Below are 24,873 nucleotides of genomic sequence, written 5' to 3'. Positions count from 1 at the left end.
TCCTACTTGATGGGTCCTGAGCATTTCTTGGCTTCCCTGTTGGTATTTCTGTGCTTCATCTTTGCTTCCATCCAATCTAGTTTACATGCATTCATCTTACAGGTAGACCTTAAAATACAGTCTGGACACATCAGTTTTATAATCACTAATCTTCCACGGCTCCCAAAGGCTGTGGAGTAAATAAAGTTCAGACTTACTAGCATGGCCTTCAAAGCTAAATCCTGGTTGGCACATAGTAAGTGCCCCATAGATATTAGTTTTTATCGCTGCCTTTCCAGTCTCATTTCCTAACACATCCTTCCATAGTCTCTACTATTTATGTATATCAAGTGATTTATTGATTTTCTGCTTTCACTGGAAAAAGTACACAAGGTATGCATGCTATTTTTCAGATTCAAGAGGTAAATGCTATGAACATAAGGATATCCTTGGCATTTCACCTCTCCTAGCCCATTAGGGATTGGAACTAATTGGCTTGTGGGCTTTATGGAAAGTAGGTGAAGGTACTGGATGGAGGACAGACCCGAAGAAGCTAAGCTCAATGGGTTTATTTAGAAAGAACAGAGTTACTGATAGAAGAACAGTTCTAGGTGAAAAAGAGGCAGGGGAAAAAAAAAACCTGTGCACAGGCTGGCTTGGGAGGAAGTTGAGCAGACTTTTGAGTGTGGGGGAAGTGAGACCTGGGAGCAGCTGCCATGCACAGTGGCCATTCACGTGGGAGATTTGGGAGAGAAATTATGAAAGACGACTGTACGGAGTTTCAATGCATTATATGAATGCAACAGGCCCCATCCCCTGCCTTGGCATTTTCTTGAACGCTGCTTTAAAGATTTAATTTGCTTTTCAATTATTTTTACTTGACAGACTAATATCCAAGACATTCCAGGGTAGTACTGGTTATATCATTATACTATGCATCTTCACACCCCTGTTCATCTCACACCTACAATTTATAGTTCTCCCCTCTCCTTTATCACCAGCTATCCAAATTCTACTTCTATGCAAGGCTGTTCAGATGGCAGCCCTTGCGTGAAGCCCTCTTTTGATCTGCCAAGACAAAATTAATAGATTCTCTACTCTCCCATAATACTTTCCCTTGCCTTTATTATAGCAGCTGTCTCCCTCCACCTTGTGTCTGGTCTGTCCCTGGCACACATTTGTAAGCTTTTCAAGGACGGAGACTGTCTTCATGATATTCGTAAGCCCTATAATGCTCTGATTTTATATGTCAACTTGACTGGGCCATGGAATGCCCAGGCATTTGGTCAGACATTCTGGGGCGTCTGTGAGGATGTTTCTGGATAAGATTAACATTTGATTCAGTAGACGGAGTAAAGCAGGTCACCCCCTGCCCCTTATTTGGGGGGCGTCATGCAATCAGTAGAAGGCCTGAATAGAACACAAAGCCTGAGTAAGAGGGAACTCCGACTGCCTGATTGCTTTCAGCTGGGACGTTCGTCTTTTCCTGCCTTTGGGCTAGACCTGAAACACTCTCTTCTTGGATCTTGAGCCTGCCAGTTTTGGGACTGGAACTACTTCATTGGCTCTCCAGGTTCTCAAGCCTTTGGACTCAGATTGGAACTCAACCATCTGGGTCTCCAGCTTGATGAAGCAGATCTTGGGATTTTTTAGCCTCCACAATTGTGTGAGCCAATTCTTTCTAAATCTCTCCCTCCCTCTCTCTCATTACACACACACACACACACACACACACACACACACACACACACACATTCTAATTGGTTCTGGGTTCTGTTTCTTGGGACAACCCTGACTAATACAAATTTTGGTACTAAGAAGTGAGGTGCTGGTGTAATAGACTAGTAAGCATGTGGAAGGTGCTTTGAAACAGGGTCCTGGGTAGGGGCTGGAAGAATTTTAAGATGCATGTTAGAAATATGGATGTTAAGGGTGATTCTGGTAAGGTCTCAGATGGAAATGAGGAACATGTTATTGGAAACTGGAGGAAAAGTCATCCTGTTATAAAGTGGCAAAGAACTTGGTTAAACTATGTTCTAGTGTTTCGTGGAAAGTTGAATTTATAAGTGATGGAATTTTGAATTTACAAGTAATGGAATGAATTTACAAGTAATGGTATATAATTAATTGATTGTATATTTTTAAAGTGATCTCTACACCAAATGTGGGGCTCGAACTCATGACCTCGAGATCAAGAGTCAGATGCTTTACTCACTGAGCCAGCCAGGTGCCCCTAGCTGAGATTTCTAAGCAAAGGTGTGAAGGAGCATTTTGGTTACTCCTGACTGCTTATATAGTAAAATTTAAGAAAGGAAAGAGATGAATTGAAGAAGGAATTGTTAAGTTAAAAAAGAACCATAACTTGAAGATTTGGAAATTTCTCAGCCTATCCATATTGCAAAAAAATGAGAAAGGTTTAATTAGCCACCTCGGCAGAAGCCAGGAATAGAAATGGGGACTATACCAGCAGCAACAGCACCAGCAGGGGACAGAAAAACTAAAGGGGATAGAAAAAATGAGACAAATGAAGGAAGGCTGTCAGATTTCTTAGATCCTGCAGGCCAAGACCATAGAGCTGTAAATATGTGCTATTCTTCCAGAAAAGGGAAAAACAATCTAAAGGTGATGCGCAGAGATTATCGGGTGTGCCTCCTTCCTTTCAAAGGATGAGGGCCATTGTCTGTGTTTCAACAGGCCAGAGGGCCACTACCATTGTAGCCTTAGAGATGGGGCCACCTAAAACCTGGGGAGGACTTTCCAGCCTCCAGAACTGTGAGAAAATAAATTTCTGTTTTTTAAGCCACCCAGTCTATGATATTTTGTTATGGCAGCCTGAACAAAGTAAGACAAGTGCCTAATGCTACATTTCTACAAAGAAAAATAGTGTTTGTTCATTGAATGAATACATGAATGAGTGAATGGAAATAAGAAATCAAGGCACTATATGAGATAATGCTACTATCCAAAATGGTTATAGGAATAAGGAATATTCGGCAGGATTACCGCACCTAAATTTTGGGGAAACGTGAGCGTGAGCCAGTGAAAAAGAAGGCAATGAAAATACAGAGATTCTCAATACAATCATGGAGCAAATGTAACTATGTTAGAGCAGGGATAAATTTGATTGTAGTTTATAAAGTGCCATTAAAGTTGAATTGAAAAATTACTTTTCAGAAAAAATACATGATTAACACAGTTTATAGAGAGAATGAAATGGTAATGACATATCTTAGTTTAGTAATTGTGCTACCGAATTAATTTTAATGTGTTGGCCTTGAGCCCAAAGGTAGAGAATTTGCTGAAATATCTCTTAGAGAACTTAATGATTGAAAGTAGGCAAGTGTGGAGTGCCCCAGGGACCCACTGCAGGCTCTAGCCCATTTAAGGTTGCATTAAAGATGTGGCAGATGGAATGAGCATAATGTCAATTAAATGCTCCCCTCCCTTATCAAATCAAGAGGAGGAATAAAAACTAGGGAGAACTTAAAAAACCATGAGGACCTAGCCATGGCTTTGCACCCAGAAAGCAATCAATAAATGCTTGTTAGCTGAATAAATGAAGATTAAAAGTGATTAAAGGAAATTTAATTTGCAAGCAATAGCATACAAATATTGCTTTTCAAAAAAAAGAGAAGAAAATAAAAGAAAGAAAAAGAAAGAAGAGAGAGAAAGAAAGAAAGAAAGAAAGAAAGAAAGAAAGAAAGAAAAGAAAGAAAGAAATCTGTATTCAAACTTGCAAGCAAATATTGGCTCAAAGAGCCAATTGTTTTAGGAAACACAATCTGGCCTGGTAGTATTCTCCAGGCCTCTTAACCACCAGTGGCTCTTGTGTGATTTGGTGAGCCGAAGGGTAAAAGGACTCCAGGAGATGGGTTTGAGGTGGTTATCTATTGATAGAGATTTCTGTTAATTGAAACAGGCACAGATTTTAAGAATTTCACTGGCCTCTAAGATTTGAACTTTAAAGTTGGAAAGCCCTGCCACTTACTGAAAATGCATTCTCTAGCCCTTGAGGGCTAATTGCTCTGACAGCTCTAGTTTGCATCGGAGAAAAGTAGCTGTAAACGAGAAGCAGGCCAAAACCTGAGCAGTTCTGTTTTCACACTGGGTGAGTGCTATTCAATTGCCCTGCCCTGTAGGAGCAGAAATCTCTTGGAAAGTGAGGGTACAGGTGACACAAGGCAAGACTTCTTTACAGAAATTATGAATCTGGGATGTCTAGTGCCACTGGATAAAACCTGGAAAATGAACTTTCTTTTGAAATGACTCAGTAAGACAAGTTCTGTACATTCCAGTAGCATAGACAGCATACTGGAAGCTTTCAGGAATGGTTGCTCGGCATTGGCTGGAAACACCCAACCACCTGGATGGACACCATAGCACAAGGCTTAAAGGTGGCAACACGTAGGCTTAAGCTGGCACCAATGTGAGTGCCCCTCTTGCCAGAGAGGAGAGCAGGATTGGGGGTAACGGCTGCTTCTGTGAGAAGAAATGAGGGGGGATGCTGGGCCATGCTAGATGAAGGGACAATGTGGGAAGCCACCGTAGAATATGGTGTTTGAGAACGGGTATCAGGCTGTCTGGATTTAAGTCTCATCTCTGCCACTTACTGGATATGTGATCTTGGGCAAGTTTTCTAACTTCTTTATTTCATTTTTTTTTTCATCTTTTAAAAATTTTTTAACGTTTACTTATTTTTGAGAGACAGGGACAGAACATGAACAGAGGAGGGGCAGAGAGTGGGAGACACAGAATCCAAAGCAGGCTCCAGGCTCTGAGCTGTCAGCACAGAGCCCGACGTGGGGCTCGACCTCATGAACCGCGAGATCGTGACCTGAGTCAAGGTTGGACGCTTAACCGACTGAGCCACCCAGGCGCCCCTAAAATTAAGATGTTAATGATAGTAGCTCCCTCAGACAGTCCCTGAAAGGTCTAAAGGATACAGCGCAGGCAAAGAGCTTAACATAGCACCTGACTTGCCACATGTTAAATCTTAATGCTTTCGATAACCATTATTAACTAGAATCATTTGGAAAGATTGCAGATCAGAGCACCAGGAGGACAGGGAGACTTTACTAAGTGCTTCAGTTATAGTGACTCCTTTTAAGCCTGGTAAGAACCAGGAAAGATAAGAATTACCATTATGCCCTTCTTATGACTGAGGATAAAGAGGCTCCATGGGATTAAATGGCTGGCCGAAGCTCTGTCTAGCATGTAGTGGAGCCAGGATCAAACACAATCTTGTCTGGAACTAACCCTGTGCTCTTTCTACCACATTTGGCTTATATCCATGACCAGCTTGAGACACACAGAGAGCCTATCCAGTAAGATGGTATCTTTACCTTACGTAAAATTAAAAACGATTGAAAACCATGAAACGAAAGTAAGAAAGGCCAACAACTGTTTCTCAGATGACTACAATTAAAAAATATCTATATTTCTAGATCTATGTCTAGATATCTAGATAGGTTATCTAGACCTAGATCTAGATATATAGATCTGTATGCCTCTCAAATACTTTGCAGACAATTTGTTCAGTCTCCTGTTTCAGTGCCATGAGCACATGCCTGGTTGGCTTATCCAGTGTCCAAAGATGGAGTATTTATTATGAGACCGTGTCCTGTGGCTTCCTGCCCTGGCCTAACTTCAGAGGAGGTGTCCAGCTCTGGCATGGCCAGGAAATTGCGGAAGTTTTAAGAAGTGCCATATAAATGCATTAATAACAACAATTTATTATTAATAGCACCGACGCTATCAATCTAAATAACAGTGACAGCCATTTATTACACTCATGTGCCAGGTACTTCGCAAACACTTTTCTCATTGAATTCCCACAACGGCTCTTTTATCAGTGAGGAAACCATTTCTGGAAAGTTAAGTTATATCCCCAAAGACATACAGTCAGTGTCAGACCTGAGATGAGAACGTCTCCGTCTGATCCCTCAACTCTTCCCTTACCCAGAGCTGTTCCAAGTCATCCAGTGAGTGAGTGACAGTGTGAGGACTGGGCTGCAGAGGGTCAGGGACCTTTCCACGGCGTCCGCCCCCACCCCCCGCCCCCGTCTCGAAGGGCCATCCACAAAGGCTGTCCTATAACCAGGGATTAATGGGAGCCTCTCAACCTCTCTTCCAAATAATTCACTTCACGTGCATTTTATGTGTTCTGGGGTCCATACTTAGTACTCTTCAGGAGTGGGGTGGCGATGAGGAGCTGGCATATGTGACCTCAGGAGAGTGTTGAAGAGGTGGAATTGTTTTCTGTATTTAGGAATATCTCTATGTCTGAGCTGCGGTCTCAGGAATGATGGCTGCAAGGCACACCAGAAAACACCCTTCCCTGCCACAACTCCATACGAAAGTCATTATCTGTACCGGGGAGGTAGGAAAGAGTGTGGGTTCCAGAAGCAAATTACCAGGGCCTGAAACACAACTGTGCCATTTGCTAGCTGCGTGCAACCTTGGGTGGGTAGTTATTGGGAGGTAGGAATAATACTTGTCTCCTCTTTGTTGTGAATAGTAAATTGGATAATGTATGCAAAGTTATTTATTGCAGTGAGGTGCACATAGGAAAGATTCAAAAGATGTTGCCATCATCATCACCATCACCTACGTAATGCCATTTCCTTAATTTCACTGCCTTGTGTATGAAACCAGCTAACATTTTTTTAAAGTGGATTTATTTATTTTGAGAGACAGAGCGGGGGGAGAGGGGAAGAGAGAGAGGAAGAGAGAGAATCCTAAGCAGGCTCCACACTGTCAGCGTGGAGCCCAACGTGAGGCCCAAACTTGTGAACCGTGAGATCATGACCTGAGCCAAAATCAAGAATCGGGCACTAACTGACTGAGCCGGGTGCCCCAAGCCAGCTAACATTTTATTGAATTTATCTAAAGTGTGATAATATGATGCTCTTGGGTAAGGGTTATGGGTGTTTTAATAAAGGCAACTGAGAAAAATGCAACTAAAGAGTGTTAAATTCATAAACAGCCTATTGTATTCAAAATGACCAGCTTTAACCCCATGAAATAGGACAGAGGCAGAAAACCTCTTTATTGGCAGTAGGGTTTTAATATTACTGGTGGGATATTGCTGGATTGGGTAGACTAGCTTTTATCCATGTATTTACTTCTCCAAGCACCCATCCACTTGTCCGTTCAAAAAAGCACTTAGGGAGTACCCTCTGAGCATCCTCTTCAGGGGACGGAGCTAAGTACTGAGGTCGTTGTAGTCATACAATAGGAAAAGTGTGAGTGAAAAATGTTGACTGTCACAGGGAAGCTGTGGCAATGTGAAAATTCTTGCTAGGGTGGTCAAGTAAAAGATAATTCCATAAGGGGTGTCATGCCAAGCCGTTTAGCCCTAAGCCCAAAAAAGTTTCGTCACCAAGATTTAGAGTGCAGGACAAACACTAGAGTTGTTGTTGTTGTTGTTTTTGTTGTTTTTAAGGCAGTGTATTTTTTATTTTATTTTATTTTTAGAGAGAGAGAGTGTGCGAGCAGGGAAGAGGGACAGAGAGAGGCGGGGGGAGGGAGAGAGAATCTCAAGCAGGCTCCTTGCACAGCGTGGAGCTTGATGAAGGGCTGAAGCCCATGACCATGGGAACATGACCTGAGCCAAAATCAAGAGTTAGACACTCAACTGACTGAGCCACCCAGGCGCCTAGGGTTTTAATTCAAGGAGGTGTATAAGATCCAGAATGGGTAAATTATAACTAAGGAAGAGCTAATTAAGCATTAGTGAAGAAGTTACCAAAATGTATATACTGATATCTTTAAAAGTTAGTTCAAAATATTCACTTTATCAGTCAATATTTTATTTCCCAATGTATATACACACATATTTTATAATACATATTTGTAATATGTGTGTATATATGAATATATTTAAATTTTTTTAATGTTTATTTTTGAGAGACAGAGAGACAGAGACAGAGACAGAGTGCAAGTGGGGGAAACACAGAGAGAGGGGGAGACAGAATCCAAAGCAGGCTCCAGGCTGTGAGCTGTCAGCACAGAGCCTGATGCAGGACTTGAGCCCATGAACCACAAGATCATGACCTGAGCCAAAGTCGGATGCTTAACTGACTGAGCCATCTAGGCGCCCCTATATGAGTGTGTTAAAGTACAACACATATACATAAAAATGTACACATCGTAACTGTGCAGTCTGCAGAATAATCACATTTTCATTTCCACGTAACCACCACCCATACCAAGAACTAGAACTTGACTATCCCACAGAAGTCCCCTCATGCTGCCTCCTAAAGGCTACCCCCTCAACTCTTCCCAGGGTAGTAACCACTATTCTCCTTTCTAATAGAGATTCATTTGCCTGTTTATGAACTATATATACGTGGAATTATATAGAACGTACTGTTTTGTGTCTGCTTCTGTCACTCAACATTATGATGCTCATATGAACATGCACTCAGTCTCCTCAGTCACCAGGAAATAGAAATTAAAACCACAAAAGGATTCTACAGTATCTAGGGTTGGTGAGGACATGAAACACTGGATCTCTCATACACTTCTGGTGAAGAGTAAATTGGTAAACATTTTGGAAAGCTGAATGATAGTATCTCCTAAAAGCTATTAATTGGCTTTCTGTTTTAAAAAATGTTAATTTATTTATTTTGAGAGAGAGTGAGTGGGGCAGAGGCAGAGAGAAAGAGAGAGGGAATCCCAAGCATACTTGGCATTGTCAGTGGGAAGCCTGACACAGGCCTGGATCTCACCGTGAGATCATGACCTGAGCCAACATCAAAAGTCAGATGCTTAACCGACTGAGTCACAGGTGGCCATGTTGGCTTTCCTGGACATACTCTTTTGAGAAGTGTTTATTTTAAGATACTAGAAAAAAGAATGAAAAGACAGCAAAACAAAGCAGAAAGAGGGACATTAATAAAGATAAAAGCCAAAACTAATTAAATAGGAAAACAATCAGAGACAAACCTAAACGTGGCTCTTTCAAAACTACTGTCGAGCTAGTAATGCCCTGTAAACCTGCTTTAAGATGAGAGAAGGAGAGAGAGATACACACAGACTGATGGACAGATAAAATGCCCAAGATCAGGACTAGGTAGAGAGAGAACATAAAAAGAAAATGAATTATAAAAGAATATTAGAATAAAACAGGCTAGTACACTCAGAAACAGATCCATACACATTTAGATACTCGATTTATGATAAAAATAGCACTTGGTGAGATGTGGGGGAAGGACAGTATTTTTGACAAATGGTGCGAGATCACCTGGAGAGCCACACGGAACATATGAATCTTGACCACTCTCTTGCACCACACACAAAATTAATTCTGAATGGTTAATAGATATAAATGAGAAAGGTAAAATAAGAAAGCTTCTAGAAGATAACTTAGGGAAAAAATCTTCATGACCTTGGGATAGGCAAATATTTTTTTAACCAAACAGACAACAGAAAGCCCCAGTATAAAGGAAAAGATGGATAAAATGGACTAGGTTAAAATTAAGAGCTTTTGCTCGCATTGAAAGACATCATTAAGAGAGGGAAAAAGCAAGCCATAGAGTAGAAGAGATTTTGCAATGCATATAACCAAATTGCATCCAAAATATATAAAGGATTTCTACAAATCAAAAAGAAAAAGGCAGATAATCCAATCAAAATGGATGAAAGACAAAATACCTTTTTTTTTTTTTTTTTTTTTTAAGTTTTTAGTTTTTTTAAGTAATCTGTACACCCAGCATGGGGCTCAGACTTACATCCCCAACATCAAGAGTATCCTGCTCTACTGACTGAGCCAACCAGGCACCCTAAAATACCTATTTTTTCTCTTAAAATATTTTTGTAATGCTTGTTAATTTTGAGAGAGAGACAGAGACAGAGACAGAGTGTGAGTGGGGGAGGGGCAGAGAGAGAGGGAGACAGAGAATCTGAAGCAGGCTCCAGGCTCTGAGCTGTCAGCACAGAGCTCAACGCGGGGCTCGAACCCACAGAGCCCGAGATCACGACCTGAGCCAGAGTTGGACGCTTAACTGACTGAACCACCCAGGCGCCCCCCAAAATACCTATTTTCGATCAAGGAAGTGGGGAAAGGTGCTAATGCCTTTTCTAGGCAAACACATGTACCAGCTACCATTTTCTTCACTTAAGCCACAACCCCTGTTTGGTGGCAGCACATCCCCACCAGAGGAGAGTGACAGAGACAACAGGCAGCTGGGACTATAGAAACTGAAGTTATAAAGCGACAGCCCTGGCCCCAGACTAAGTTAAAATAGAAATGTTGGCCTGAGTCAGGCAGCTTAAGGGAAATGGAGCAAACAGTTTGCCTCGGAGAAGACAGCTGTGGCCTAACTCATTCAATGTTTTAATTAAAGTGGCATCCATAATAGACGCTTCCAAGTCACGGTGCACACAGAAGAGGGGAGAGAAGACTATTCCTGCAACTGACATCAGCTGCGTTCGGAATCTCACCATCCACGCACAGTGGCGTCAGGTTCCTGCACAAACAGCAGTCACAACCTGTCTTCCCGCTACCTAGGACCCCTGTGCACAAGGACCTGATATTCTTTAACACTTCAGCAACGTTTCACTGCAAAGGAACCACCCACCCGGGCCAACCATTGCTAGAATGGCTCACCGTAGCCCTTTACCTGTGACGCCAGATACCTTCAGCGCTGACTGGTAGGTAGAATACCCTGGTACACATCCCGTTTGGCTCTCGCAACTACCTGGGGACCTGGGCATTAATTCCCCCATCCTACGAATGAGGCAACTGAGGCCCGGGGAGTTAAATGACTAATTCGGAGAGAGCGGAGTCCATAAGTAGAAGAAGCAGTGCTCTGCTCTGAGGTTTTCTGGGTCCAAGCCCTGCGCTCTTCCCATTCGACTGTGCTGAGTAATCGGGCACCTAGTGGTAAGGGGTGAATGGATCACGATAACGCAAGAAATCACATACCTGAGATACCAAAACCGATGATAAGTGCAATGGCTCCAGCCAAAACAATGATGATGCTAATAATGCTATGGAGAGATAGAGAAACAGGAAATTACTCTTCAGTTCACTTGACATGCTGCTTTGTGACCCGGGTTCATGTGTGTCATTTGTCAGAGGTGCCACAGAAAGCATCTCAACTTTCTTCTTCATCGTAAGCCCCTTCCTAGGAATAGGAGCCTTTGGAAGGGGTCTCAACAATTCCATCCCCATGTCCCTGGGGGCGCCGGGAGTCATGAAAGCGGTGACTTTGTGTATCATCTTACTGTCCTATTTCCAGATCACGAAAGACCACATACAAAGATCGTTGGGACAAAACTGAGGGCATCTCTGTGGTGTTGGGTGCAACCTGCGGGGGGACTGGTTCCATACTCAGCCCACACTGAGCATTAATGCCCAGCATTGATCTATCTGCCTTGTCTCCTTCCATAGACTTTAAACAATTTTTTTAATGTTTATTCATTTTTTAGACACAGAGACTGAATGTAAGCAGAGGAGGGACAGAGAGAGAGAGAGAGAGAGAGGGAGACACAGAATCCAAAGCAGGCTCCAGGCTCTGAGCTGTCAGCACAGAGCCTAACGTGGAGCTCGAACCTGTGAACCATGAGATCATGACCCGAGGCAAAGTTGGACGGTTTTCAGACTGAGCCACCCAGGCGCCCCACCCTCCATAGACTTTAAACTCCACGAAAGACAATGGTCATATCTTCCCTTGTACTCACCCATCCTTAGTCCACTGCACCCTGAAGATCCTCAATGGGAGTTTGTTTCCTCTTATTAAAAAAAGTACTACATATTTATTACAGAAACTTTAGAAAATACAAATGTATTTTTTTTTTTTTTTTTTTTTTTTTTATTTATTTTTGGGACAGAGAGAGACAGAGCATGAACGGGGGAGGGGCAGAGAGAGAGGGAGACACAGAATCGGAAACAGGCTCCAGGCTCCGAGCCGAGCCATCAGCCCAGAGCCTGACGCGGGGCTCGAACTCACGGACCGCGAGATCGTGACCTGGCTGAAGTCGGACGCTTAACCAACTGCGCCACCCAGGCGCCCCATATTTTTTTTTTAATAGAACAATAAAATGACCTGCAATTCCGTCATCCAGACACAACCATTGTTAACTTCTTGAAATGTATCCTGCAGGGGTGCCTGGGGGGCTCAGCGTCCCACTTCGGCTCAGGTTATGATCTCACGGTTCGTGGGTTCGGGCCCCGTGTCGGGCTCTGTGCTGACAGCTCAGAGCCTGGAGCCTGCTTCAGATCCTGTGTCTCCCTTCCTCTGCTCTTCCCCCATTCATGCTCTCTCTCTCTCTCTCTCTCTCAAAAATAAATAAACATTAAAAAAAAATGTATCCTGCCAGTTTTCAATGAACAAATTAACAAATGACACTTGGGGGAAAAGTAAGGCAGTACTGTTTACAAGTGCCGAGCGCTAGAATAACTTGGCAGACATGTTGTTCTAGGCACCATCCATGGATTATATCATTTATCTCTTCAATAACCTTATGAGGTAAACAAATGTATTATCCCCATTTTATAGATGAGGAAATGACACAGGGAGATTCAGCATCTTCCTGAAATTCACCTTGTCGCTAAGTGGCAGAGCTGGGATTAGAATCTATCTCTGGAAGCTGCACTCATCTACTTCCTACGCTGCCTCCCAAGAGGAGGGAGGTTCACACATGGGGCACGGCCATCCGCTCTCCTGGTGGACCCATGCCCCTGGAGGGCTACCAGCTCTTGCTGTCGAGAGTGACACGGGCAGAGAAGAAGGCCCAGGTCGGAGCCGGCGTGTTGGCAAAGCGGTTCCTGGGAAGCTCGCCCATCGCTGCCCGCCCTTGTGCATAAGTCATCAGGCAGGCGTCCTCGGGCACGCGGTCTCACTGCTGGCAAGCCGCACGCTCCCCACGCCCACACCAATGTTGCTCAACAGCAGGACAAAAGAAAGGCACAGGGAGGCAAAGAATGGTGCCACAGAGAGAAAAGGGAGGCACAGGGCATTCTGCTCTCCGCCCTGAATACGCGCATTGTGCCTGGCTCTCCCCTTGCTCAGGGCCGGACCCACCGCAAGACACAACAGACGTACAAGAAACAATGTGAGCGAACAGTTTCCCTGGAGGTCAAGCCCTCACGAGGTGCGGCTGTGGGGGCAGCAACCGAATAAAGCAAAATGATGCTTTTAACAACGGGGTATCTGCCATTGATTCTAAAAGGAGACCACATTTGACCACTTTGCTCTCTCTACACCCTCGGTTCTGACCGCTCGAAGGGTGTGAGAACAGCCACACACACCCAGCAGGCGGCACTGCCTGGCTGTCTCTGACTACTGAGCCAGGGAGCCACCTGGCATTTGTGGCTCAGGGTTTCACTTACCTTGGGGAAATTACTTCATCTCTCTGAGACTCGGTTTCTTTTTCCTTAAAATGGGCACAGGAGCCATCCCTGCTTTGCCAGCTGGAAGGGTGTTACAGGGTGAAGTGCGTCCACCCCTCCAGATTTATATTTTGAAGTCCAAACCCTGAGTACTTCAGAATGTGACTTTAGTTGGAAATAAGGTCATGGCAAAAGGAATTTGTTAGATGAGGTCATGCCAGAGTAGCGTGGGCCCCCAGTCCAGTGTGACTGGTGTCCTTATGACAAGGGGACATTTAGACACAGACATGCACACACACTTAGGGAACACACTACTTTAAGATGAAAGCAGAGACCTACAAGCCAAGGAACATCAAAGATTGCCCAGAAACCACCAGAAGCTGGCGGGGAGGCCTGGAGAAGATTCTCCCTCACCCTCCAAAGGAATCAAGCCTGCCCCACAAGTGGTTTGCTAGTCTCCCGAGCTGTGAGAGAGCACCTTTCTGTTGTTTAAGCCACAGGTCAGTGGTTCCTTGTTACAGCAGACTGAGAAGACCCATCTAAGAGGGTTGTTTTAAGATCAAATTAGATAGTGGATGTGGCATGATCCATGAAAGGCTGTGTATATATATTTTACCATAAAAACGTTTACCCGAAGCTATTTGCTGTAAGTTTGTTATTAAAAGTAGGGGCGCCTGGGTGGCGCAGTCGGTTAAGCGTCCGACTTCAGCCAGGTCACGATCTCGCGGTCCGTGAGTTCGAGCCCCGCGTCAGGCTCTGGGCTGATAGCTCGGAGCCTGGAGCCTGTTTCCGATTCTGTGTCTCCCTCTCTCTCTGCCCCTCCCCCGTTCATGCTCTGTCTCTCTCTGTCCCAAAAATAAAAATTAAAAACGTTGAAAAAAAAAAAAAATTTAAAAGCTGACTTACACCTGGGAACAGTCCAACTGGTAATCCTAACAATATTAGAGTATTTTGATACATCAGAAATACTGTGTACCAGGCGTGTGCGAGGGCTCAACGAGCTCCTTTGAGTTATCAGGTCCTGTTGAGTATCCGTTTCATTTCTCTCCTAGTCTCTTCATTTCTGTCTTCAGGGCCCCTGGTCACCACCGTGTGTCACTAGCATTTTTACAAGGCTCTCCCAACAGTCTTCCCTGTTTCCAGTCTGGCCCCTCCTGCCCATTCTTCATACCGCCCCCATCAGCGTGACTTCAGAGTTTCTGTATGAGACTGACTGAGGTGGGAGCCTCAGTGATCACAGGGAGAGTATGATGACAAGGTCCCAAGCATGGCTTCTGGACCGAGCCCTGCTTGATTCGAGCCACAGCATCACCGCTTATAGTCATGTGACTTCCAGCTTCCATTCCTTCTTGTTAGGATTAAATGAGCTGGGGGCACCTGGGTGGCTCAGTCAGTTAAGTGTCTGACTTCTGCTCAGGTCATGATCTCACAGTTCACGGGTTCAGGCCCCACGTCAGGCTCTGTGCCGACAGCTCAGAGCCTGGAGCCTGCTTCAGATTCTGTCTCCCTCTCTCTGTGCCCCTCACCCACTCACACTATCTCTCTCTCTCAAAAATAAACATTAAACAAATTTTTTTTTTTTTTAAAGATTAAACGAGTTAACACAGTGTTAACACGAGTTGAGTGATTTTAAAAACCATGTAGCATAATGCCAGGCACATGGGAAGCTTCCATAAGTATGAATTCTTATTTTTCTGCTGTGGTTATATAACAAACTCATGTTTTTAAGTTGGAATATATGTTTCCTTGGTGGTGCTGATGGAAGTTGGTGTGGGGATTGGCCCTTCGTTCAGCGACTGAGCTCTTTGTAAGAATGATTAGTGAACTGTAATATAGTCATAACAGTCCTCTGCTGAAAACTTTGAGTGCCTTTCCATTTCCCTCATGATAAAAATTCACCCTTGGATGTGGCCATGTGGCCTTTGAAAGGGGGTATCTTGCCTTCTCTCCTGCCTCTGCCTCTCCCCACGCTCCCCCTGGGTTCCTGCCCTCCAGCCACACTGAAGCATCATAGATACCCCTGCCTCAAGCCATCACATGTGCTTTCCCCTACCCTCTCTGAAGAAAAGCAAAGACACAGAACAGACACCTGCACACTCACCGGCAGGGATGGGACGGTGAAGGTTGCGTGTGTCAGTCAAAGCAGCTGAGCCCATCTCCATCACCAGCAGACCCGCATGTTTCCCTAATCGTGGAAGCTGAACCCTGCTGTCTGTCAGCAATCTCCCTAAGCAGGAATCCCCTTGAGGTTTGTGCCGAGCTGCTGTTCCCTTGGGAAATAGCTCAACTCTAGCGCCTTGGAAAGAGAGATAGGAACTCTCGGAGCTGCCAGATTAAATAATTCCTGCCTGCTGCTTATTAATTTTTTTTAAAGTTGAAGAAAATATTCACATAAGGTGTTCTTACGTTGCTTTTTGGCTTTTACTTTGCCAGAATGATTTCCAATAACGACGCTGTGGGAAATTTTTATTGCAAAACTGTCTTTTCACCACTGCGTTGGAATTCACGGCGCACATTTAAATAGATCCTCCTTACAAAAGGACCCACATGAAAATCAGTGCTTTTGGAGGATCGGCTCATTTAGGAAGCTTTATTGAGTGTCGAGTGTGTGAAAGGCATTGCCGGGCAATATGGAGGAAATGTAGAGATGGGGTGCCTGCCCTCAAGGAGCGTATAGTGTAACTGAGGCAAAACACACACACACGCACACACACGCACACACACACACACACACGCACATGCAACATACACAGACATGCAGGCACACGCACACATGCATGCTGTAATAACACAAGACACATAGTCAGGGCTTCAGTACAAAGACCAACAAATTCTCGCAGGAATTCTAGGGCGTAGGAAGTATTTACATCAGAGAGAAATAGGAAGAATCCAAGTGTGTTTCCATGAAGTGTGTTTCCATGAACCAATTTCAAGGAAAGTACAAAGGAAGGTTTTCTGGAGAAATGCATTTAGCCAATTCATGCTGCAACGTACTCTCTCTCCAAGGCAGCAACCCAAAGCAACAGAAAGACCACGTAGGCAGGGACGGGGTCAGGACCCCACTCAGTGCTCTGGACTTGGAGAAGGGGGCTTTGAGGTGCTGCAGGACTCAGAGTCTTCCAGGGGAGGGGCTTAGATTCTGCCAAACACATCCATGCTACCCAGGGATGGCCCTGTTCAACTCCCTCACACGACTTTGTCTCCGCTGCTGCTGCCTTGAAAGAAATGAGGCATTTCTGGGAAGACACGATCCGTGCATCCCTGCAAAACCTCACACTGTACAAAATCACACACTAAACGTGGCAGTGCTTATGGAGAAAAACAGGGTAGAGGGCTGACCGCTCAAAACCTGTGTGACCTTGTAATTGGTCTACCAACAGGAATAATGTTCTCTGGAGAGAACTCTGGCAGCCAAAGTGGGCAGCTCAGTAGGGCCAGAATCTGTTTCCGGGCATTATTCAAACTGCACAGACACAATTGTGCTGACCGAGGGTGCTGCAAACCAGGGGGGTCTTCTGGGAAGGTGGGGACGTGGGGAGGTGCAGACTGGGGTGTGCTGATCTGGGAAGGCAGCCCCAAGCACAGGTGTTGATTTGAAATTTAAAACACAGACAAACCTGAAAGCCACAGCAAGCCGCAAAGGTCCCACGTGGCAGGAGGCCACAAGGTCAGAAGGCTCCCCTCGTCCCCACCCCTTGTGTATCTCCCCTAGCTCCATTTCAGAAAACAAGGGCTTTCTGGATCCTCTCCACAGTGCGTAGAGCACTCATTCTGGAAGGCATAAAGTGCCCTTTGTTTTATCCAAACATTAATGGTTTCTATGCTCTCTAGTTTCTGCCTCCTTCCCCAAATACTGACTGAACTGAGAGATAGCACGTTCCTTACAGATCATCAGCTTACCTCCACTTGAATAAATGATAAATGATTAAGAGCTCTGAAACGTAGATTAAGTTATCACTTGTATGATTAATCTGAATAAATTACACTTTTAAATTAAATATAGCAAGCAGAATATTTGAGTAAATCAAGTAAATATTTGAATAAATCAAATATATTACTTTGTTCATAAACTAACCAAGTGACTGAGTTTATTATAAAGAACGCTGAAATTGAAGACATTCATTTCAGCCTATCCAAAAAATTTCTCTCTTTCTTCCCCCCTAGAAAGGTGAAAAGGAATTATTCTTAAATACTATGTAGAAGAGAGCATTGGGCTTCAAGGTACAATTATTGTCCAGATATTGATTAGTATAGGTTTTAGGTTTCTGAGAGGCTTAGACTGTTGTCTCCTCAGACATTTTTTTCCCCATCTCTACATCCCCCTGCTTTATCTGTATTGGTAAAATCAAGGCCAGCATTGATCCAGGGAACTGAGAACATGACCATTTAAGATTGGTAAATGGAGGGTTGGGAAGCAATTAGCAAAGAGGGGGCTGTTCCATGGAATTTTAGCTGCGTGAGGGGAGGGGGAGGAATGGGCATCCTTCTGGGCAGCCCTGCCCTGTCCACATGGCTTTCCTGGCAGTGGACAGCATGGCTTTCTGTTTGGGAAAGACATTTTCAAAAATGGCCCATAAGACACTTGGGTGCTTTTGAGTATCAGGTTGAGTTCTTTCAAGCTGCCGCTGAGAATAGTGATGCAGGATTATGGGGATCCTCCAAAGCACAGGACCCAGGGTTACATCATACCCGGACCCCAATGCCACAAAACCAGGAAGATATGACCAACAAGTAGATTGCATCTCACGTGCCAACTTCTTTTGAATGATGGATAGTGGTGGTGGCCTAGGATATTGTGTTAGAGAAGATTGTAAGGCTGCCTCCAGGCTCAGCAGGAGAGAGTGCCACCACTGATCGGTGATTTCTGGGTGAGCACGTGGGCCCCAGGAGTGCCGTTTCTGGGCTAGCAGTGACACATGAAAAGGGAGCTTGAGCTAACCACTAGCCACAGACTACCAGAGTCTTAGCCTAATTTAATAGAAAAAGAATGACAGTAAAATGGCTGACACTCCTCTATGCACATTTTTGGCCCACACTTTAAGAAGAACACTGATTGGGGCACCTGGGTGGCTTAGTCGGTTAAGAGTCTGACTTCAACTCAGGTCATGATCTCAAGGTTTGTAGGTTTGAGCCCCACATCCGGCTTTGTGCTGACAGCTCGGAGCCTGGAGCCTGCTTCAGATTCTGTGTCTCCCTCTCTCTGCTCCTCCCCCGCTCGTGCTCTCTCTCTCTCTCTCAAAAACAAATGAACATTAAAAAATAAAAATAAATAAAAAGAACACTGATTAATGTGTTTGTTTAGGACAGGGTTTCTCACGCTCAGCCATATTGAGTATTTGGGCCAGATAATTCTTTGCTGTCGGGGCTGTCCTGTGCACTGTAAGTTCTCTAGCAGCATCCCTGGCCCCTTTTAGATGCCAGCAGTACCCTGCCCTTTTTGTGACAACCTAAAATGTCTGGAGACATGTTGCTCTGGTTGAGGACTGTTGATCTAGGAGAAGTGGGACCAGCATGGTGATGTGGTTAGAAGACATTTCTTTTGAAGGGTAGTTGAAGTAACTGGGGTAGTTTAAGTTAGAGACGTCCAGATGTAGTGATGATCACTTCAAAATTTGAAGGGCGCCATACGGGCCTATTCTCTATCACTCTGGAAGAAATGAAGCCAATAGGTGAAAGTTCCAGGAGGTTAGATTTAGATCAAGTATCCAGAGAACCTTTCCAGTGAGGGTTCTGGTACGGGCCTGAGACTGCAGTTTCCTGTCACTGGACATGTGCCTATAAGCAGGGGCTGAGTAAGTACTTAGGGACCGAAGTGGGGAAGGGCATTTTGGGGCACCAGATAGGACTTGGAACAGTTTTGAAAGTCCCTTTCAAATAGACAGTTCTGTAATTTGATATCCCAGGGGGTTTGCTCTGGCCTTGCCCTTGCCACAGTTATGTATTCTGATTATGCCTCCTAAAACCTTTATTAATAACTTAACAATGATGGCTGGTATGTACTGAGGGCAGGGCCTCACTTATCTCGTTTAATCCCTGCAACAACCCAATCGGTACTGTTATCTTTCTTTTCAGATGGGGAAACTGAGGCCTTGTGTTAAGTAACTCATCCACGGGCTCACCCCTACATTTTTTTTTTTTTTTTAATTTTTTTTTTTTTCAACGTTTTTATTTATTTTTGGGACAGAGAGAGACAGAGCATGAACGGGGGAGGGGCAGAGAGAGAGGGAGACACAGAATCGGAAACAGGCTCCAGGCTCCGAGCCATCAGCCCAGAGCCTGACGCGGGGCTCGAACTCACGGACCGCGAGATCGTGACCTGGCTGAAGTCGGACGCTTAACCGACTGCGCCACCCAGGCGCCCCTCACCCCTACATTATTAAATCAGAGTATAGGATGAGACTTGGGTCTAATACCAAGGTCTAATGGTATGAGACTTTGGGTCTAATACCATGCATGGCCTTCATTATCGTACGGTATGTTACATAAATCCAAATTTTCTAACTCCCAGGGTTCCCATCAGTTGCTGGGTTCATGGTTTGTGCAGTTAATAACTTGTGGAGGCCATCGGGCCTGATGTTCCACAGACTGAAGAAGCCCACCTCTCGCAGGTGGTATCTTTTGTTTGAGATGCTGGGAGGAAACCCAAAAGGGGGAGTATCAGGTGGAAAATTACTGAATGTTAACAGATAGATAACTTTACCTAAACAATATTTGATTTTGTGGCAGAGCCATACATTTTTTTTTAATGTTTATTATTTATTTTTGAGAGAGAACGAGAAAGACAGAACATGAGCAAGGGAAGGGCAGAGAGAGGGAGACACAGAATCCGAAGCAGGCTCCAGGCTCTGAGCTGTCAGCACAGAGCCTGACACGTGGCTCGAACCCACAAACCACGAGATCATGACCTGAGCCGAAGTCAGACACTTAACTGACTGAGTCACCCAGGTGCCCCATTATATTTTATTCTTAAACCTGCTCTATTTATAACTGTCCCCTGATTGCCCATGAAGCACACATTAGCATTTCATCAGCCTTGTGCACACTGTTCTCCAGTGGCACAAGCAGAGCGGGACAAAAGTCAATATCAGATTGATCGCTAGTCTTTTTTCTAATCATACCTGTGTCTCCCATTCTTCCTTATTCTCACTGCAGAGGAAATAACGTTTCCAGAAGATTTCTTCAGCAGTATAACTGATCCCATTGTGTTTAATAACAAACACACTTCACACCGGTTATGAACCTCCCATGAAGTGTCTGCTCTGTAGGAAGGGCTGGGCAGCCCCTGAGCAGTGTGTGTGGTCGGAACTGAAACGGCCTAATTATAAGTCTTCCAAACCAAAGTTTGGGAGAGATTTCCAGGGGCACGCACAGCACCTGGAGTGAGGTTTGGCTGCTACTAAGCACGTCCTTCACATGATTGGCTCCTGTTTTTCAGGCCGCTCTCCTATCATGCACGGCCTCCTTCCCACCTTGTCCCACATCACCTTGCTTTCCTCACCCCTCCTGCTCCAGCCCAGTCCAGATGAGGGCTGGAGCACGGCTCGGTGACAGTGAATGGATGGATGGATGATGGTCATTTCTGGAATGGATGATGCAAAGAGAAGGTGCTCTCTACCTCTCCCCTCACCAACTCCGTGGAGAACCTGGCGTTATTTTCCTAATGAAGACTTGACGGGAGCAGAGGGCTTGTATGATTGAGCAGTCCTGTAATTCTTCCTCTACCTGGGTCCTCATCAACACTTTGCCTCTACAGGGTTGCTGTAAGGGTCAGAGAAACAAACTAGGCTTTGTATACATGCTGGTTTTTGTTTTTAAATTACAAATGTTAATTCTTATTTCTATCCCTTCCCAGTATCCCCCAATTATTATTATTATTATTATTATTATTATTATTATTTTATTATTTTTATTTTTATATTTTAGAGAGAGAGCACAAGCTGGGAGGGGCAGAGAGAGAGAGAGAGAGAGAGAGAATCTTAATCAGGCTCCACACTCAGCACAGAAATGACATGGGGCCTGATCCCACAACCCTGGGATCATGACCTAGGCTGAAATCAAGAGTCGGATGCTCAACTGACTGAGCCACCCAGGCACCCCTATGTCTCCTAATTTAAATGATTTCTCACTGCTTATAGATCAAAGTTCAAATCGAGCCTAGAATTTAAGACCATTGTAAAATGCCCCCATCGTATCTACATGACCCTTCTCCCCTTCTGGAGCCGTGAATCCTTATCAAGCGGATGAGTGCATTGTCCCCTGTTGTCCTCCGTCTGTAACATTCTTCTGACCCCTCTCTGGCTGTGAAAGGCAGGCCCCACTCAAAGAGCTCTGCCTTGACTCTGACACCTTTCCTGAAGGCCCAGCCCAGAGCGTGCTCTCTTTTCTCTTTCCTTAGTGGATTTAAGGGGATGAGGTAGGAAGGGGAACCTCAGAGGGCAGGGCCTGAGCAAGAGGAGGAGGGTCAGGCACTGGGGTTTAGGATGGGGGCTGGGAGGCCAGCATGAGAACTAGCAAGTTTGATGGGGTAGGACAGGGCAGTCTCCCTCTGGAGCAGGTACATTTTCCTCAACCCTTTGTCCCCATCGGTCACTGTGATCTGGGCCTCGGGCACATGGGTGGCCCACAGAGCAAATGATCTAGAATCTAGATCACTTTGCAACACCCTAAAGCCACAATAACTGTTGTGACTTTTCATCCCTTTCTTGCCTTCAGGAAACCTACACTGTCACTGAAGAGATTCAGAGAAGAACTTGGGCTGTCTTCTCTCAGAAAGCCTAGCCCTGGGATCAGTTCATTGTTTATTCATTAATAAGTCTGGGAACAAGTCTATCTGTCACCCTCAGAACTTTTCTCTCCCTGAGCACATATACCTGTCTTAGGCGGTCTGATGCCTCTGTGTTCTGAAATGGGATACAGTGTCATATTTGTATGCCCCAAGGCTTCTGTCATTCACTCTTTATTTCAGTAACACCAGGAAATCTCCCCAGTGAAAAGCAGACCGCTGTATCCTGGGAATCAATAGGGATACGTTGTTCGGTCTTCCAAAAGTCCGACCCAGGGCTCCACGGCAGGCAAGTCCTCACCTGCTGGGACCCACGTTCTCATTGCGTAGATGTGGACATACAGTGCTGAAAGTGTGGCTGAAGGTGTGGCTGTATGAAGCCTGGGAGGATGGACGGACTTGTGGAAGTTAGGCTGCTGGGCCCATCCCTTGAGGGATCGAGCCGCACTCCTTAGCCACAGACCCTGGGGCTGCCCTCTCCAGTACATGACAGATCTCGACTGCTCACACTGAGGACGGTAGGGGATATGCACCCTGTCCTAGGATCCACAGTCATCCTTGACTTACACAACTCTGTGGACTTGCTTGTCTGTAACAGATACCAAGAAACTTTCCCCGGCCTTCCAGCCTGGAATCTGCACCCTGCTTCTGCCCTGGAGCTGGGCTTGAATCCAGGGCCTCGTTGTGATTTCTGAGTCTGCTGCATGGTCATTTCCCTCTGGCCCAGCCTGACTTCTAAGGCACAGGCCTCAGCTCTGTCCTGTAGATTCATGGTTCCTGCATTCCTGCTAGCCTGGTACTACATGCAAGAAGGTTCCGCTGTATTCTCCTGTACCCACCCCCGACTCCCCATCCCAGCCTGTGCCTGGCCCAGGGGTTTGGCACTAACCTGGGGATTGGTTGGCTACGGGGCTACAATGAAACACAAAATTTCTGTTTTATCTTCTGGTTTAGACTTCTACATATTCAGATACCATATTTTAGTAACAGCTTAAGATTTACATCTAAATATAAAATATTGATTTGAGCATAAAAAGTAAAGAATGTATATGAATTCTGAAAGTTTAAAAAATCTTGAAACCAAATACAAGCTCAAGAAGAGTTTACATAAATGTGTGGATAGTTTAGGGGCTCCTGGGTGGCTCAGTCAGTTAAGTGTTTGACTTCAGTTCGGGTCATGATCTCACAGTTCCTGAGTTTGAGCCCCATGTCGGGCTCTGTGCTGACAGTGCTTGGATCTTCTTGGCCCTCTTTCTGGCCCTCCCCCACTCAAGCTCTCTCTCTCTCTCTCTCAAAAATAAATAAATATTTAAAAAATTTTTTTGAACTTGTGGATACTTTATCCCATTTCTTGCCCCATTTTCTGGACCCCTACCTCCATGTTTCATCTATTCTAAATGAATTTGGGCCTCTAAAGATCCTAGGCTGTTTCTTGCCTCTGTGTTTTGTTCATGCTGTTTTTCCAGGTCTTAGAACATGGTAGGAATTTAATAAATGTTTGTTGAGTAAATGTTTCGCCTTAGAGAATGCATCCCCCAGAGTATCTAGCACATAGTACTTAAAAGTTATTGAATTAATGGATAAATCAAAGACTAAGGGAAACTAACACAGTCTTCACTTTTGAGGTGCCTTTTATGGGAGAGGTGATCGTTTATATTCCTCTCTAAAGGAAAATAATCTTTTAAAAAATTACAGCATATGTAATCTTGCTGGTGCCATGCATTCTAGCACAATGCTTTTTGGAGGGCTCAAAAAAGCAGAAGACCTAGTTGGCCAGGGTCACGAAGCAAACCTGGAATTAATTGATAATAGCTGTGCTTGATCACTTATTCACCTTGGGTCCTTTTAGTCATTTCTCTCCACAGATGATTTACAAAATATACACGCCCCTCTAAGCCAAAAGGAAATTTTCAGGGAATGAAAATATAAATCTCCAGCCATAGAAACAAAAGAGGTTTTAAAAACATAAAAAAGAGGGTAGGACACACCATGACCAAAATGAGAAAATGTAATATGTATCTAATCAGAGGTAGAGAATGAGAGAGGGGCATTATCCAAAGAGAAAAAGACCGAGTATTTTTTAGTATGCAGGAAAGATCCCAATTTTTCAGATTCAGGAAGGCCAGTGTATCTCAAGTAGGGTAAGTAAAAAGAAAACTACAAGACACTTCATAGCACAACTGATGAACAAAGACTGAAAAGATCTTAAAAGCGGTAAAAGACAAATTACCTAGAAAGGAATGACAAACTAATAGCTTGCTTTCCAAAGTAACAAGGGATGCCAGAAAAATGATGGGATTGTATCTTCAAAGTCCTAAGAGAAAAGGAAATGCGAGGTATGAAGTATAGCTCGAGTGCCCAGCAGGTATCACAGACACAGATACGCCATGGAGGGAATATGGTACCCAACGTGAACACTTCCTGCACAATCAACAGACCATTAGATGATGTCTCCAAAAACCTAAAAGTAAGATTTATACCTTCACAGCAGGGTAGAATCAGTCTTAATGGGCATCCAGAGAATTTGCTTCAGGCAATATTGAACATGTTAGAGAAACAAGTGACAGACAAAGCTTCGCTGTCCGGGGGTCCAAGCTATCAGAACTTCAAGAGATGGGCCAAAGCAAGCTTTTTGGGGCAGCCCTGGGCTATTCATTAGGCCCACGAAGCGTGGCCTTATGGCCTTAGCCCAGCAGGAATGGCAACCTGTCCCTCCCAGCCCCGACCAACGCTCACAAAGCGACCAGAGATCAAAGTTAAGTTTCAGTGGACT

At 44.7% G+C, this 24,873-nt stretch overlaps 1 protein-coding gene across 1 annotated transcript in view; it reads right to left on the bottom strand.

Moving 5' to 3' along the window:
- The window catches only part of VTCN1 (V-set domain containing T cell activation inhibitor 1), a 63,387-nt gene that overhangs the window by 18,514 nt on the left and 20,000 nt on the right, over positions 1-24,873 (bottom strand). The window contains exon 2 of the mRNA XM_058716067.1: positions 10,910-10,974. Within this exon, the coding sequence (XP_058572050.1) occupies positions 10,910-10,974 (65 nt within the window). The remainder of the gene's footprint in view (positions 1-10,909; positions 10,975-24,873) is intronic.

The sequence above is a fragment of the Neofelis nebulosa genome, chromosome 2 (assembly GCF_028018385.1).
Source record: "Neofelis nebulosa isolate mNeoNeb1 chromosome 2, mNeoNeb1.pri, whole genome shotgun sequence".
In the NCBI taxonomy this organism is placed as follows: domain Eukaryota; kingdom Metazoa; phylum Chordata; class Mammalia; order Carnivora; family Felidae; genus Neofelis; species Neofelis nebulosa.
Note: the sequence above shows the minus strand (reverse complement) of the source record. Positions and strands in the feature narration are given on the sequence as shown.